A 16,338-nucleotide genomic window follows, 5' to 3' on the forward strand; every position below is an offset into this window, starting at 1 on the left:
GGCACAGCACTACCACTGCACGTTGCTTATCGGTCAGGGGGTACAATACCAGAAGCGGATTAAGCTTTTTCCGGAAGACCTGTAAAGCATCAGGTTTCCCGTCATACTGCGGTAGCCAGGTAGCTCCGGGCACATAGGGCAAGGAGAACGGCATCACCTGAGCGAGAGCGGGGGCCGCGGCACCTCCTGCCAGCACGGCCGGGACCTGAGCAAGCCCATTCCCATCCACGGGTGCCACTGCGGCTGCGACCACCGCTCCTCCAGCAGCTCCGTCGGGCGCAGACATCTTGTTTCCGTCCCCCTTAGCCTCTTTCCGGCCCCTCCTCTATCAGGGCGGGGTTTTGGCCTTCGCGCCTCCACTACTCGAGAAGACGCTCGAGCGGGAACTTTTCGCGCCAAAGATGGCGACTTCCGAAATTTTTCGGCCGGACACCTCCGGCGGTCACAAGGCGCACCTCTACCCAACGGCAGAGCGGTAAGAGCCTGTTCGTGACGCCAAGTTGTCGCGGGCGGAGGAGGGGACGCTGCGCTCTCCCATTGCTCGGGTCCGGCTGCCGCTGCTGCTGCGGCCTGCTGCTGCTCGGTGGCTCGAGCGATGGGCCGGATTCCGGGGACTCGAGCGGCGCTCCTCACCCGTGAGTGAAAATGGATTGATTTTTTTGGGATTGTTTATTGTCCGTGACGCCACCCACGGTTGTGGTGATTGTGTGGACACCACCGCTGCTCTGTATGGGGATCTCGGGAGCGATGACAGGGAGCAGCAAAGTTGTTGGTTCTCCCCTCCGTGGGTAGGGGGGTGGTTGTCCCGGGGCCCGGTGACGAAGTGGGGGATGAGGGATGGCGGGGCCGGTGCAGGGCTTGGTGGGGTGCAGGGACAAGGGGGCAGCGCTGTGCCTCACGGCACTGTGGTACTCACTCAGCCTGAGACGGGGACACAGTTCTCGGTAAAACACACGGCTGGAAAGACGGCTCCCACGGACGGCTGCTGTTGCTTTTCCCCAGTGGTTGACGGTGACGGTCCCTTTTCCTGCACCTAAGTCTATGTTGGTAGCGATGGGTTCCCACCGGTAACCCGCTCCCCGGCTTGGATATGGGCCGGAGGCGCCCCTCTTTGCCCGCAGGCGCTGGCCCTGAGAAACTAGTGCCTTGGCGGTGGCGGTGTCTCTCTCCTACGGTTGGACTGTTGCCTTCAATCAGGACTTAGTTGTTGGGAGACCCGGAGGTCCCCTTCACTGACGGATTTGGCAAATTGACGGCGACTCCTAGCCTTGCCGGGATCCGAAAGGCCCCTGCCAATGGTGCTGGCTTCACTTCGTATACCGCTCCGGTAGTGCCGGGCCACCACCCGTCCACGGTCCTTTCGGCAACCTCCGATCAGCCTCTCCTGCAGACGGTCACCGCCGTCTGCTGACCTTGCTGTCTCAGTCCGGGGCACACACCCGGACCAACTTCAGGCTTCCTCAACTGTCACTTTCTCTTCCACTTTAACTCTGACTTCAACTCCTTCCACTTCCTCCTCCAATCTCTATCTTTTCCGGACTGCCTGTGTTTTCCCTCCTCCAGGACTGTGAACTCCTTGGTGGGCGGAGCCAACCGCCTGGCCCACCCCCTGGTGTGGACATCAGCCCCTGGAGGAAGGCAACAAGGATTTCTGGGTAGCTTCGGTGTACCTATCCGGGGTGTAGGGTGTGGTGGTGTTATGACCTGTGACCCCTGGCTTGCCCAGGGCGTCACAAACACATGCGGTTGTGTATGAAGCACACAACCGCATGGTATAGCGCTTCCCCGGATCCGGCTTCTGGCAAAATACGAGGTGTGAAACGGCCCTACGGCCACACAGGCTGCACACAGTACTACGAAGAACATGTGAACACGTGGCCTGGACTTGTAATGTTGAATAATGTCTCCAGGGACACTTTGAAGAAATAGCCGCACCACAGGTTCTACGACCAAATCAAATCAAATGTGACGCTGAGCTGTTAGTGCACCAGGAATGAAGACTAGAGGAATCCGGCTACCGTACAATATGTTGACCGACTACATAATCCTAAGAGTAGGACTGGTGGGATATTTTCTCTTGAAGGCTTCTTCATGCTTTCCCACGTGGTATCCAGGCCAATCTCCAGCTATCATTGAACTCAAGAAAAAATTAGGACTCATTCCAGCCTCCATTGACATCTTGCTCTGAACCATGATAGCCTTTGAGGTCAGAGGTGTGAGGTCAATAGACACCTGTAGCTCGTAGCCCAATGGTCTTCGGACCACAATCAGCTATCATTGTGTCCAAGACAAAAGCGACATTCATCACTTAAGAGAATAAACCTCCATTTCAGTCGCCATTGCTGTCTTTCTCCGCATCATGATGGCCTTTGAGAACGGTGGTGTGAGGTCCGTGGAGCAGCTCTAGCTGGACCCTTAGTCCAGTTTTGTGCACACACCTCTGATGGTTTGAGTAGGCACTTCAGGCTTGGTATGTGATGTCTAATTTCACTCGCTGCATAGAATAGGTTACTAGCTACCATTCTTCAAATCTCATGAGACCACGTAGGCAATACCATGAAGAGGCCTTCACAAGGGAGCGTCACATTTGTCCTATTCCCAGGACTATAATGGGGATGGTAGGGCGTAAGGTATAGTAGCCAGATAGCCAGACCCCTCTTCCATATACACTAACATCTTGATATTATATTGATTTAGTCGTGGCATCAATTCTGCGGCCACTTCTCCAAAGTGTCTGTGAAGCCCCGCAGGTGTTGTGTCGGTGTCGGTGCATTACCTTCAGGGACTCCACGTTGCTGGATCTCCGTCACTGGTAGGAAATCTTCTGTTTTTGATCGTGACGCCACTCTCAGTATTGCGGCCAGTAGGGACCGCCACTGCAGGTTGAGGGTCGCCTGGGGCTGATGGTGTGTGCAGTTAGATGTAGTAGCCTCCTGAGAGTGAGGCAAGCCCCAGGGCCCTGTGTAGGTTTGTAGTACCACAAGTCGCAGAATGACCACACAGGCAGGAATGTCTTTCAGGGTTTTTACTCACATTAGATGGCAGGGTGAGTAACCCGGGCGTAGCTGAGATGAACCAGGTAGGAACCAGGTATCCTTCAGGCTGACTTTATGAGGGTGACTACTGACTCGCCTTCCTTAGCCCTTGGTGGTTTGGGGTGACCCCGACTTTGAGTCCCTATGGGGGTCACCCAGGGAAGATGCTCCAAGCCTCTCTCCCCTTCTTGTTTGCCGTTTGCTTGTTCCCCGGACCAGGCCACTCCAGCCTCTTGCCTCCTATGACCTATGGGCCCTCACTGCGGTTACGTGGCTGCGGCTTTTGTGGTGTTGTGGTGTGGGCTTTAAGAGCCCCACACCGGCAGGTTTAGCAGGGAAAGGTGAATCTATCCTCGCTTCGGGATCTGCCGCCCGGTTGGGCCTGGTGCTCTCTAGCAGTCTCCTTACTTCCCACTCCGTTGCACTCTCTAGCTGAAGCTGGCTTTCAGGCAGCACTCCTAGTTGACCGTTCTCCCCCGTCAATAGCCACTGCGCGGGCGCTGTTAGACAGCAACAGCCCCACAGGTCTGCTCCTCACTGAGCCCTATGGAGTTCTCCTCTAACTGGCTCACTGCTCCTCCTCTCCTGTTCTTGCCTACGCCACCTAGCAACCAGACTCTCCACCACACCCCTTGAGAGGAGATGGAGGCTCTACCCCTTCCACTATTCCAGTGAAGGTCAAGGCTTGCCCCCTCCTGGGATCCCCAGGGGTCCTCTCATGGGTACATGTGTGAGACCTGCTCACTATGCGCCTGTGTTCCACACCCCTGTCAGCCTTCTGGATTACCTGTATTGTACTGTTCCCAGCATGGGTGCAGCACTCAGTGGTGCCTGACCAGGTCAGGGGCGCCACATTCCCCCTTAGTTATCACCAGCACGTCCTCGGGCTGCAAGACAACATTTTAAAATGCATAAAACATTAAAACATGTAAAACATTTAAAAGCACCAGGTATCAGACATCACCACCCTCCACCCACAAGTCCGTTAACCCACCCAAAACCCTTTCACGTTGGCCGCGACTTCAGCCACTTCTGGCAGGATGTAGAGGCGGCTTTCATGGGCTGGTGGTTTCAGGGTATACCTGGCCTGGTGGATCCGCGCCTTCAGCCTCTTCTGGCAGGATGCAGAGGCGGCCTCCACAGTTGGTGCTGACCAGGTACCCTCTTTGTGGTGGTGAGCCAAGGCCCCATAAACAGGCGTGCTCTCTGGTCGCAGGTGAGCCAAGGCCCTTTTCTACGGACGGGCCCCCCTGGTTGCAGACGAGCCAAGCCCCTAAACAGGCTGGCCCTGGTGGTGGTGCCACTGGTGTAACTATTTACACTGCGAGAGTTTGTGGCTATAGCAAGTTCATAGCCTTAAGGTTTATGGTTTTCTCACAATAGTTTTTGTGGGCACATTTCTTAAACGTTGCAAACAAAACTTTCAAAACTTTAACTTCTGTACTTCTTACTTTACTTTACTTTACTCCTCTTTTTCACTAGGGCGAGGGCACGTTGGGCACTGGCACCTGTGACTTTCTTGCTCTTTGTCTCTTTCTTCATCTGTGGTTGCCTCATCTGTAGGTTCTGTGTCTTTCCTTTCTTGGTCTGCATCTGATTCCTTTTCTGTATCTGTTTCTTTATCTCTGTCTTGTCTTTCTTGTCTTTCTTGTCTTTCTTGTCTTTCTTGTCTTTCTTGTCTTTCTTGTCTTTCTTGTCTTTCTTGTGGCATGGGATGGCTGTAGGGTTTGCTGGTACGTAAGGCTACATCAAGTGCGTACAATCCCCTTTCACCTTGGTGCATGGTAAACTGTACCGAATCTCCCATTTTCAGATTTCTGCCAGGGTGTCCTCTAGGCAGGTGTGCGCTGACATCTCTCCTGTTAACAAATATTCCCTTTTTGATGCCAGGTGCTACAATAAATCCATAGCCGCTTCTCAGATTAAAGTCTTCCACTACGCCATAACACAGGGGTCCTCTAGCCTGGCTTTTGGCCCATCTCAGGGACCGTTTCTCCTGTAGGTCTCTGGCGGTGACTTCCTTCTGCTCTGGAGACTGTGGGGCTGGAGCACACTGTGTTCGGTGTCGCCGTGTCTTGCGGGCTGGGTTCTGTAGAGGGCAGCTCACAAACTCCCAGGTGAGGTCTTGGGGCTGATCTTCGTCAACAGACGGTGTCAGGTCTTCCTCATCCCAGCGGGAGTATGGCAGCATTTCCGGCTCTGAATACACATCTGCCGCGGGTGGCACTGGAGTCGGAGTCAACCCTTCTGCTTCCTGGCCTCCTCTCCCCCTTAGTTCTTCCTGGCACTCCAGCTGTGGCAGTGCCGGGGATGGATGCTCTTCAGCCGGCCCAGGTGAGGGACTCCTTGGTGTAGCTGCTGCAGGAGTTAGCAGGAGACTCTTTGGGGTATGCGGAGGGGGTATGTACTGGCTCACCAACCATTGTGGGAATTTGGCCTCCAGGTCAGCCCTCATCTGCCAATATGCAGGGTCTTCACCCACCGTGGGCTGCCTATCAGGAACCTCTGTGGACCGGGGAGCGGTGTCTGCTCTGGCCTTACAGGCCGGGGTAAATGCTGAGGTAGCCTTTTCTTGGCGGGCCGCGCCCTGTATGGCGGCGGCCTGGTCTTGGCGGGCCGCGCCCTGTATGGCGGCGGCCTGGTCTTGGCGGGCCGCGCCCGGCATGGCGGCGGCCTGGTCTTGGCGGGCCGCGCCCGGCATGGCGGCGGCCTGGTCTTGGCGGGCCGCGCCCGGCATGGCGGCGGCCTGGTCTTGGCGGGCCGCGCCCTGGATGGCGGCGGCCTGGTCTTGGCGGGCCGCGCCCTGGATGGCGGCGGCCTGGTCTTGGCGGGCCGCGCCCGGCATGGCGGCGGCCTGGATCAGTGTCGCTGTTGCAGGGGGCTCTGTGCAGGCTGGGCTGGACGTCGCTGCAGGGACCGGGTCTTGGTGGGCCGAGCAGGGCATCGCTGCGGCCGCTGGGGCTTGGAAGGCCGCACCTGGCGTGGCTGCGGCCTGCTTCAGCGTCGCCGCACCGGACGCCTCTTCGGGGACCGCGGACGTGGCAGCAGGGGTCGGGGCACTTGCGCTGGCCGGGGCATCACTTGACTCACCCACCGGTGGCAGCATCGGGGTCTGCGTCATCGCCGTCCTGTCTGGCACTCGGCGCGCGGCTCTCCTTTCATAGGCCCGAACCGCGGCAGCCATCTCCAGCAGTTCCATTCGTTCTTCCCGGATCTGCTCCACAACCCGGTTCTCCAGTCGGTCACAGAACTGGGCCAGCTCCCGATACCACCAGGCAGCGGAGCCTGGTTCTGGGTTCCTGCGGTCAGACGCCATTTCTTCTGCGCCGTCTTCTGCACGATCTCCCAGCTGTGGACTCGCCGTTGCCTCAGATAGCAAGCTGCTCAGTTTCTGCTCTGCCTCTTTCAGCAGCTCCTCTCCCAGCAGCAGGCTTGTGGCTCTCTTTCCTTCCCGCCGTCTCTGGACGCTTCCACTCTCATAGCTGGCAAGGTCCGAACTCTGCAGGGGATCTCTGGGTAGCCACACCTCTTCGTGGGCGGTAACTTCTTCCAGCGCGGGCTGCTGTTGTTTTTCAGCGCGCTTTCCATGGTGGCAATATGGCGGCGCTTCCAATTTTTCAAGCGGACCGCCTAGGCACATGGTCACCTGTCTGAACAGGTCTAGTCCTTATCCTGTTCGTGACGCCAGATGTGAAGCCCCGCAGGTGTTGTGTCGGTGTCGGTGCATTACCTTCAGGGACTCCACGTTGCTGGATCTCCGTCACTGGTAGGAAATCTTCTGTTTTTGATCGTGACGCCACTCTCAGTATTGCGGCCAGTAGGGACCGCCACTGCAGGTTGAGGGTCGCCTGGGGCTGATGGTGTGTGCAGTTAGATGTAGTAGCCTCCTGAGAGTGAGGCAAGCCCCAGGGCCCTGTGTAGGTTTGTAGTACCACAAGTCGCAGAATGACCACACAGGCAGGAATGTCTTTCAGGGTTTTTACTCACATTAGATGGCAGGGTGAGTAACCCGGGCGTAGCTGAGATGAACCAGGTAGGAACCAGGTATCCTTCAGGCTGACTTTATGAGGGTGACTACTGACTCGCCTTCCTTAGCCCTTGGTGGTTTGGGGTGACCCCGACTTTGAGTCCCTATGGGGGTCACCCAGGGAAGATGCTCCAAGCCTCTCTCCCCTTCTTGTTTGCCGTTTGCTTGTTCCCCGGACCAGGCCACTCCAGCCTCTTGCCTCCTATGACCTATGGGCCCTCACTGCGGTTACGTGGCTGCGGCTTTTGTGGTGTTGTGGTGTGGGCTTTAAGAGCCCCACACCGGCAGGTTTAGCAGGGAAAGGTGAATCTATCCTCGCTTCGGGATCTGCCGCCCGGTTGGGCCTGGTGCTCTCTAGCAGTCTCCTTACTTCCCACTCCGTTGCACTCTCTAGCTGAAGCTGGCTTTCAGGCAGCACTCCTAGTTGACCGTTCTCCCCCGTCAATAGCCACTGCGCGGGCGCTGTTAGACAGCAACAGCCCCACAGGTCTGCTCCTCACTGAGCCCTATGGAGTTCTCCTCTAACTGGCTCACTGCTCCTCCTCTCCTGTTCTTGCCTACGCCACCTAGCAACCAGACTCTCCACCACACCCCTTGAGAGGAGATGGAGGCTCTACCCCCTCCACTATTCCAGTGAAGGTCAAGGCTTGCCCCCTCCTGGGATCCCCAGGGGTCCTCTCATGGGTACATGTGTGAGACCTGCTCACTATGCGCCTGTGTTCCACACCCCTGTCAGCCTTCTGGATTACCTGTATTGTACTGTTCCCAGCATGGGTGCAGCACTCAGTGGTGCCTGACCAGGTCAGGGGCGCCACATGTCACATGAGTCGTTTTTTCGAAGTGACAGTACCTGGAAGCATTTTGCTTGTAAGTAGGAGATTTTACGCACTCAAACTCAATACCAAAGAACTCGAGTTGTTTTGAAAATATTGATTCCATATTTTCTTTATTTGCAGGTAGTTAGTATGTCTACCCATCCTGTGACATCCGTAACTCTAAGCCCGCTTTCACTCTGCATTCCTCTCCCTGTTCAGTTGTTCTGTCGAGGCTTCCATCTGAACCCCCCGCAATACGGGTTTCGGACGTATGCGCTGATGGGACCACTGACTATAATGGTGCAAACATACATATGATCCTAAAAACGTGCTTTGTTGGTGGCTCTTGAAGACTGGAGTTGGTGCACACTGCTGTACATGGTTTAGCGGTATCACAGCACTATGCCTGGTTGAGCGTTGTGGTTGCTCCAGGTGGATCCCACCATGTCAGTGTCCAGCCATCCCACCACCTCCCCCCTGTTCTGTTATTGCTGGTACTACATGGTATCTAATAATACAAGTGTGTAATGCCTGCCTGGATCCACAGACTCAGACGGGCTGTAATGGACAGGCTAGAAGGAAGCCACTCACCAAGCAGGACCCCCAGAACCCTGAAACTCTTTAACCCCTATACAGGGATTTGGTATTACACAGGGCCCAAGGTGATCACTACCTGTGGAAGGCTGCAGCCCGGAGAGTAGTCGTCAGGCAGGGTCAAACCAAGAATTACAGAACAGGGACAGAATCGGAAGGCAAGGACGTAATCAGCAAATGAAGTGTCGCGGGCGGGGAGGACGCCGTTGGATGCGCTCGCTAACGCTCGGGTCCGGCGCTGCTGCGGCTGCTGCTCGGTGGCTCGAGCGGTGGGCCGGATCCGGGGACTCGAGCGTCGCTCCTCGCCCGTGAGTGAAAAGGGGTAGTGGTTGGTTTGGGGGATTTAGTCCATGACGCCACCCACGGGTTGTGGTGAAGATGGACACCACCGCTGCTGGTGACGGGGATCCCGGGAGCGATGGTAGGGAGCAGCTGGGATGTTTTTTTTCCCTCCGTGGGTAGGGGTCGGTGGTCCCGAGGCCCGGTGGTGAGACGGGGAGGCAGGGTTGGTGAGGTGTAGGGTTGCAGGGACAGCGCGGCGCGGTGCCGGATGGCACTGGTGTACTCACTCAGCAAGAGATGCACAAAGTCCTCGGTAAATCAAATGACTAGATGGACGGGTCCCGCAGCCGGCTGCAGTGTCTCTCCCCGGACAGGTGATGGCGGCTGTCTTTCCCTGCACCTTAGTGTCCTTGTTTGACTACGATGGATTCCCAATGGTAGTCCGCTCCCCGGTGTATGGGTGCCGGAGGAGCCCATTTGCCCGCAGGCACTGGCCCTTGGGTCTCTAGCCTTAGGCGGTAGCTGTTACCCTCACGGTGTGGGCGGTTGCCTTCTATCGGGACTTTTTCTGTTAGGGAACCCCTGGGGTTTCGGTCACACTCGGATTTGGCTGTTGACGGCGGCTCCAAGCCTAGCCGGGGTCCGATGGCCCTGCCTGTGTGTGCTGGCTTCACTTCGCTCCCCGGTCGGTACCGGCGGGCTGTCGCCCGTCCCCGGTCCTACGGTTCCGTGTCGATTCACCACTCCTGCAGACGGCCACCACCGTCTGCCAACCTTGCTGTCAGTGCCTGGGCCACAAACCCAGACACTCTCCACTTCACTCCTCTCACTTCACTGCTCAACACTCAACTGCCTGCTTTTCCCGCCTCCAGGCCTGTGAACTCCTCGGTGGGCGAGGCCAACCGCTTGGCTCTGCCCCACCTGGTGTGGACATCAGACCCTGGAGGGAGGCAACAAGGATTTTGTGTTTGGCTAATGTTACTGTCTAATGGGGGGTGGGGTGTTTGTGTGTTATCTGTGACGACCTGGCTAGGCCAGGGCGCCACAGAAGCAGAGGTCAAATCCGGATCGGGCAGCGAGGTACATAAACGACAGGCAGAAGGGTAGTCAGGAAACAAGCAAGGTCAGCGCACATGAATCACAATACAAACAGCACAGGAACCAGGAATATAAACTATCTCTGGCAGTGGTCACATGACAGGAGGGGGAATAAGAAGGGTGTGGTGTCTTCCCATTGGCTGCAGGTGAATGATGGCAACTTCAACTGGAAGACACACGCCACCTACAGTCAGCCAGTGGTACTGCAGTTTCCAGGGAAACCCAGCCTAGTGGATGAGCGAAGCCTGTGCTCAGCAGAACCATGGGCACCGACTCCTCTCCCATCACCAGCACTATCCATGGTGGGAACACGGTGTCACCTGGCGATCGGAGCAGAAGTCGCAGAAGCGGACTCCGGTGGGGACATGACACAGTGTAATGTAATGTTTCCAGCTGTTCCTCCATGACTTCTATATGAGAGCGCACATGGACAGGACAGGGATGCCCGCTGTTTGTAGATCAGTATTGGGCCATCCGCTCTCCTACTGAATCTTCCATACATTCCTTTGTTCAGGACAGGGATGCCCACTGATTGCAGGTCAGTATTGGGCCGTCCTCTCTCCTACTGAAGCTTCCATACATTCCTTTGTTAAGGACAGGGATGCCTGCTGATTGTAGGTCAGTATTGGGACGTCTGTCTCCTACTGAAGCTTCCATACGTTCCTTTGTTCAGGACAGGGATGCCCACTGATTGTAGGTCAGTATTGGGCCATCCTCTCTCCTACTGAAGCTTCCATACGTTCCTTTGTTCAGGACGGATGCCTGCTGATTGTAGGTCAGTATTGGGCTGTCTCTCTTACTTTTCTTTGATCAGTAATCCAGAATATTCACAATCTGTCAGGGATGCAGGATTAGGGGAAGTGTACAGTATCCACACATATACAGCCATACACCCTATAGACAATCATTAATCTGTGCGCTTCATAGCCAAAGGTCAGGTAATTACTGACTTAATTTGTATCTCCTCAGAAGAATAAACTGACACGTCAGGAAAAAAAATTCCTGACAACTGTGAACACTTCACTGCAAATATCATGTTCCATGAAGGGTTTCCCCCTACAGAAGCCGCAATGGGTTTTACCTAAAACCTCAATATGTGTCAGTAAAAGGTTGTGACTTTGGGGTATTGTTCAACACAAAATACACATCAGCTGCTATAGAACCTCATAATACACATCTCAGCTGCTGCACAACCTCGTAATACACATCTCAGCTGCTGCAGAACCTCGTAATACACATCTCAGCTGCTGCAGAATATCATAAAATACCTCAGCTGCTGCAGAATATAAAACAGCTCAACTGCTTCAGAATCTCATTAGACATACCTCAGCGGCTGCAAAATCTGTCAATACACATGTCAGCTGCTGCAGAACCTCGTAATACACTTAAGCTGCTGCAGAACAATACAATAAGCATTTTAGCTGTAGAAGAACCTTATAATATATACATCAACTGAACTGCTGCAGAACATCATCATACACACCTCAGCTGCTGCAGAAAACGTTAATGCACTCCACATTCACTACAGAACACCATAATACACTCTTCAGCTGCTGCAGAACAGCTTCATACACACCTCAGCTGCTGCAGAACTTTATAGTAAACACTTCAGCTGCTGCAGACTCATTCAATATACATCTCAGCTACTGCAGAACCTCATAATAAGCACCTCAGCCATTAAAGGACCTTATAGTATATACATCAGCTGAGCTGCTTCAGAACAGCATAATACACACCTGAGCTGCTGCAGAACCTCCTAATATACACCTGAGATGCTGCAGAAGCTCAAATACACACCTCAGCTGCTGCAGAACCTCATAATACACATCTGAGCTGCTACAGAACCTCATAATACACACCTCGGCTGCTCAAGAATCTTTCAATAAACTTCTCAGCTGCTGCAGCACCTCATAATACGCTTCAGCTGCTGCGCAGGACATCATAATAAGCACCTCAGCCATTGAAGAACCTTGTAATATATACATCAGCTCAGTTGTTGTAGAACAGCATAATACCCAACTGAGCTGCTGCAGAACCTCATAATACACACAACATTCACTACAGAACATCATAATACACTCCTCAGCGGCTGCAGAACCTCATAATACACAACTCAATTGTCACATATCCTGGTTTACACAGATGACCTGCTGCAGAACCTCACATATACACCCTACCCACTGCAGAACACCATAGTACACATCTCAGCTGCTGCAGAACCTCACATATACACCACACCCACTGCAGAACACCATATTACATACCTCAGCTGCTGCAGAACCTCACATATACACCACACCCACTGCAGAACACCATAGTACACACCTCAGCTGCTGCAGAACCTCACATATACACCCCACCCACTGCAGAACACCATAGTACACATCTCAGCTGCTGCAGAACCTCACATATACACCACACCCACTGCAGAACACCATAGTACACATCTCAGCTGCTGCAGAACCTCACATATACACCTCACCCACTGCAGAACACCATAGTACACATCTCAGCTGCTGCAGAACCTCACATATACACCTCACCCACTGCAGAACACCATATTACATACCTCAGCTGCTGCAGAACCTCACATATACACCTCAGCTGCTGCAGAACACCATATTACATACCTCAGCTGCTGCAGAACCTCACATATACACCTCAGCTGCTGCAGAACCTCACATATACACCTCAGCTGCTGCAGAACACCGTATTACATACCTCAGCTGCTGCAGAACACCATATTACATACCTCAGCTGCTGCAGAACCTCACATATACACCACACCCACTGCAGAACACCATATTACATACCTCAGCTGCTGCAGAACCTCACATATACACCCCACCCACTGCAGAACACCATATTACATACCTCAGCTGCTGCAGAACCTCACATATACACCCCACCCACTGCAGAACACCATATTACATACCTCAGCTGCTGCAGAACCTCACATATACACCTCACCCACTGCAAAACACCATAGTACACACCTCAGCTGCTGCAAAACCTCACATATACACCACACCCACTGCAGAACACGATGGTACACACCTCAGCTGCTGCAGAACCTCATAGCAGTGACAAAAAAGGCACAAATTACTATATAACATTTCCATTTTGCAAATATCTCTGCATTTACAGCACAATTCTGTCTCCCTGAGGTTTGCTAATTTTTTTTATTCATCATTCTACAAATAATTATAGTGCTAAAAATATTTAGTACAATCTGCAGTTTGCTAAAATTTGGAGTCCCATCATCATCATCATCATCATCATCATCATCATCATCTGCCAGCACTTTATCATAGAAACAGTTCTATCTTTTTACTTTACTGATATATTTATTAGAAATCTTCTTTTTATTTTAACAAATGATTTTAAATAGTGTAAATATTTATATAATTTTCAATTGTGCAAAACATGTAAATAATCAGTAATTGTGTAAATATTTGTAGTGGAGCGGAGAGTGCGAGCGGCGAGTGTGGCCGGCAGGCAGCAGAGTGCCGGGAGGGGGCGCCGGCAGGGGGAGTGGCCGGCAGGCAGCAGAGTGCCGGGAGGGGGCGCCGGCAGGGGGAGTGGCCGGCAGGCAGCAGAGTGCCGGGAGGGGGCGCCGGCAGGGGGAGTGGCCGGCGTGCCTCCCGGGAGCCCCTCCTCTGCTCTCTCGCTCCGGGCTATTTTGGTCTGTCAGTGTGAACTGATCACTGACACATGAGGATACAGTATCCAGCCGGGGACTTGTTGCTCTCTTTACACTGCAAGTGGATCATGACTTCTCTCCTCCAAAAACTCAGGTCTTCTACTGATCTCCAAACCCAAGGATGCCTCCTGAATCTCACCTACTGAGGGGCTAAGTCATTACACAGACTCTTGTGGTTTTCTTTTTTTTTATTTTAACTTTGCTACAAGAAAAAAAAATATATACCCCCCCCCCCCTAAATTTGACATCCCCCTCCCCCCTAAATTTGACCAAAATGTCGGATTTGACTCCTAATGGAGAGAAGGACCCAGAAATTGAGCTCTTTGTAAAGGTAAGCTCCATGGGATGTGTCACACTGACTGGGAAGGGTCCTGGCTGAACCCCTGGGAAAATGTACAAGAAATCCCCACGGTCCCTTATGTTTGTGGACTAGGTTTTTTTTTTTTTTACTTTTTTTTGCCCCATTTTTTATGTTGTGTTTGGTGTTGACCTGCTTTTCTGTATGTGTGGAGATATTGTTGTTTCTAGACTCGTTTAGAATTTTAATTGCAAGTTACACATGACAGTGTTGGCTCAAACAATGGGAGATGGGGTCAGATATTTTGTTTTCAGGTGATCTGTATCTACTGTAGGTGTGTATCAATACTTGGCATTTTTTTCTTTTGTCTTTTTTACACCAGCTTGAATATATATATATATATATATATATATATATATAAAAATATATATATATATATATATATATATATAAAAATACATATATATATATATATATATATGTAGCTATCTACAGTGTGTATGTATATATATGTATATATATATGTATATATATATATATATATATATATATATATACATTATATATAATTTTTTTTTTTTATATATATATATATATACATATATATATCTACAGTGTGTATATATATATATATATATATATATATATATATATAATAATTTTATTCATTTATATAGCGCTATTAATTCCACAGCGCTTAACATACATTGGCAATGTGTATATATATCTATATATATAATTTTTATTTTTTTGTCAACTAATTTGATTCTTGAATTTGGTATTTTTGGTTGATGTAGTGCACTTTTCAGCAAACTATGCAATAATGAATTATTATCATTATTAGTAGTAATAATATAAATGGTTGACTTATTAGAAATGATAGTACAAATATAATAATATGATATTATTATATGTTTTATTATTATTAATAATAATATTTTTAATATTATTTGTGCTGTCATTTAGAATAATAATTATAATCATTATTAGTTTGATATGATATTGTATGAATTATTCTGATATTATTATTATTATTAGATTATTTATGGTATTTTATTAGCAATATTGTTAGTATTATTAGATTAATAAAATTTTGGTATTAATAATAATAATGAAAATAATTTGAAAAAATAATATAGTAGCACAAATATATACTAGTAATCATAATAATAATAATAATAATAATAATAATAATAATAATATAGCACATTATTTTATTTGCACTATCATTAAGAATGATAATTATAATCATTATTATTTTGATACAGTATTATATTATGCTGATATTATATTATGTTATTTGTGGCATTTTTATTATCAATACTATTAGTATTATTACATTAATAATATTTGTGGTATTGCTAATATTATTATTAATAATAATCATCATCATCATTTTTAAAAAATATATTAACACAAAAATATAATAATAATATATGACATTATTATATTATTTGTGCTATAATTTAGAATAATAATTATAATCATTATTATTTTATTCCATATTCTATTAATTATGCTGATCTTTTTTTATTATTATTATTATTATTATTATATTTTTGCCATTTTTATTATCAATATTAATAGTATTATTATTGTGCTATTGATAATATTATTAAAAATAAAAATAATATAAAAAAACCCCAATATAATTGCACAAAAATATAATACTACTACTACTAATAATAATAACAATAATATAAAGAATAATATAAATAATTAATATTATTACATTATTACACAAACTATGTTAATGTAATAATATATTAAAAAGAATTATAATAAAACAATTATACCACTGCTAATATGATAAAAATAATTTTATATAGCGCTAACATATTTCGCAGCAAATACTAATAGTGATAATAAAAAGTAATAGTGCACATGATCCAATAATGTGCTGCTACAATCACTACTGCCACAATTAACAATGCATTAGAAATATTAGTAATTAAAATACAGTAATATTATTATTATTATTATTATTATTATCATCACTGTAAAGTTCCTTTAAACTGGCACCAATAAGATAAATGAAGTGGTGAACAACCTTCCTTTATCACCTATCCATCCATATTTAATCTATTAATTAGCATGCAATAATCCAGAAGGTTTGATAATCTGGTACTTCGTTGTTCTGACCATTATGATTACGGAGCCACCTTTTGAATGGAGTCCGACTGAGCGTGGACACTGCCGTTCTATTCGAAGAAAGGAGAAAGTCTAATCCAACTTGGTGATCGGTGGAGATTCCAGCAGTGGTGTTGGGGATGGGAGGGGACATCCAGCGATCAGCACGTTGTCTCCTATCTTGTGGGATACTCCTAATTATATGGCCAGAATTATCTTGCTATCACTGCTGTTTGGAGGATGAATTACCTCCTATGTACGTGTGAGGTCAGGTTGCCGCTAGACAACGAGACATGTAGAGTTATGAGATCCCGGCCAGACACAAGTCATGTAGAACTATGAGATCCTGGCCAAAC

At 49.3% G+C, this 16,338-nt stretch overlaps 1 protein-coding gene across 2 annotated transcripts in view; it reads left to right on the top strand.

The window, feature by feature from the left end:
* Nucleotides 1-16,338, top strand: part of CLIC5 (chloride intracellular channel 5) — a 238,346-nt gene that overhangs the window by 63,328 nt on the left and 158,680 nt on the right. Inside the window, exon 1 of one of the 2 annotated variants that reach the window (XM_075341181.1) lies at nt 13,531-13,885. The exons of the other annotated variant lie outside the window; for it this stretch is intronic. Within the exon in view, the coding sequence (XP_075197296.1) occupies nt 13,829-13,885 (57 nt within the window). The 5' untranslated portion in view covers nt 13,531-13,828. Of the gene's footprint in view, nt 1-13,530; nt 13,886-16,338 lie in introns of those variants that run through there. 2 annotated transcript variants of the gene reach the window in all.

The sequence above is a fragment of the Anomaloglossus baeobatrachus genome, chromosome 3 (assembly GCF_048569485.1).
Source record: "Anomaloglossus baeobatrachus isolate aAnoBae1 chromosome 3, aAnoBae1.hap1, whole genome shotgun sequence".
Lineage (NCBI taxonomy): Eukaryota > Metazoa > Chordata > Amphibia > Anura > Aromobatidae > Anomaloglossus > Anomaloglossus baeobatrachus.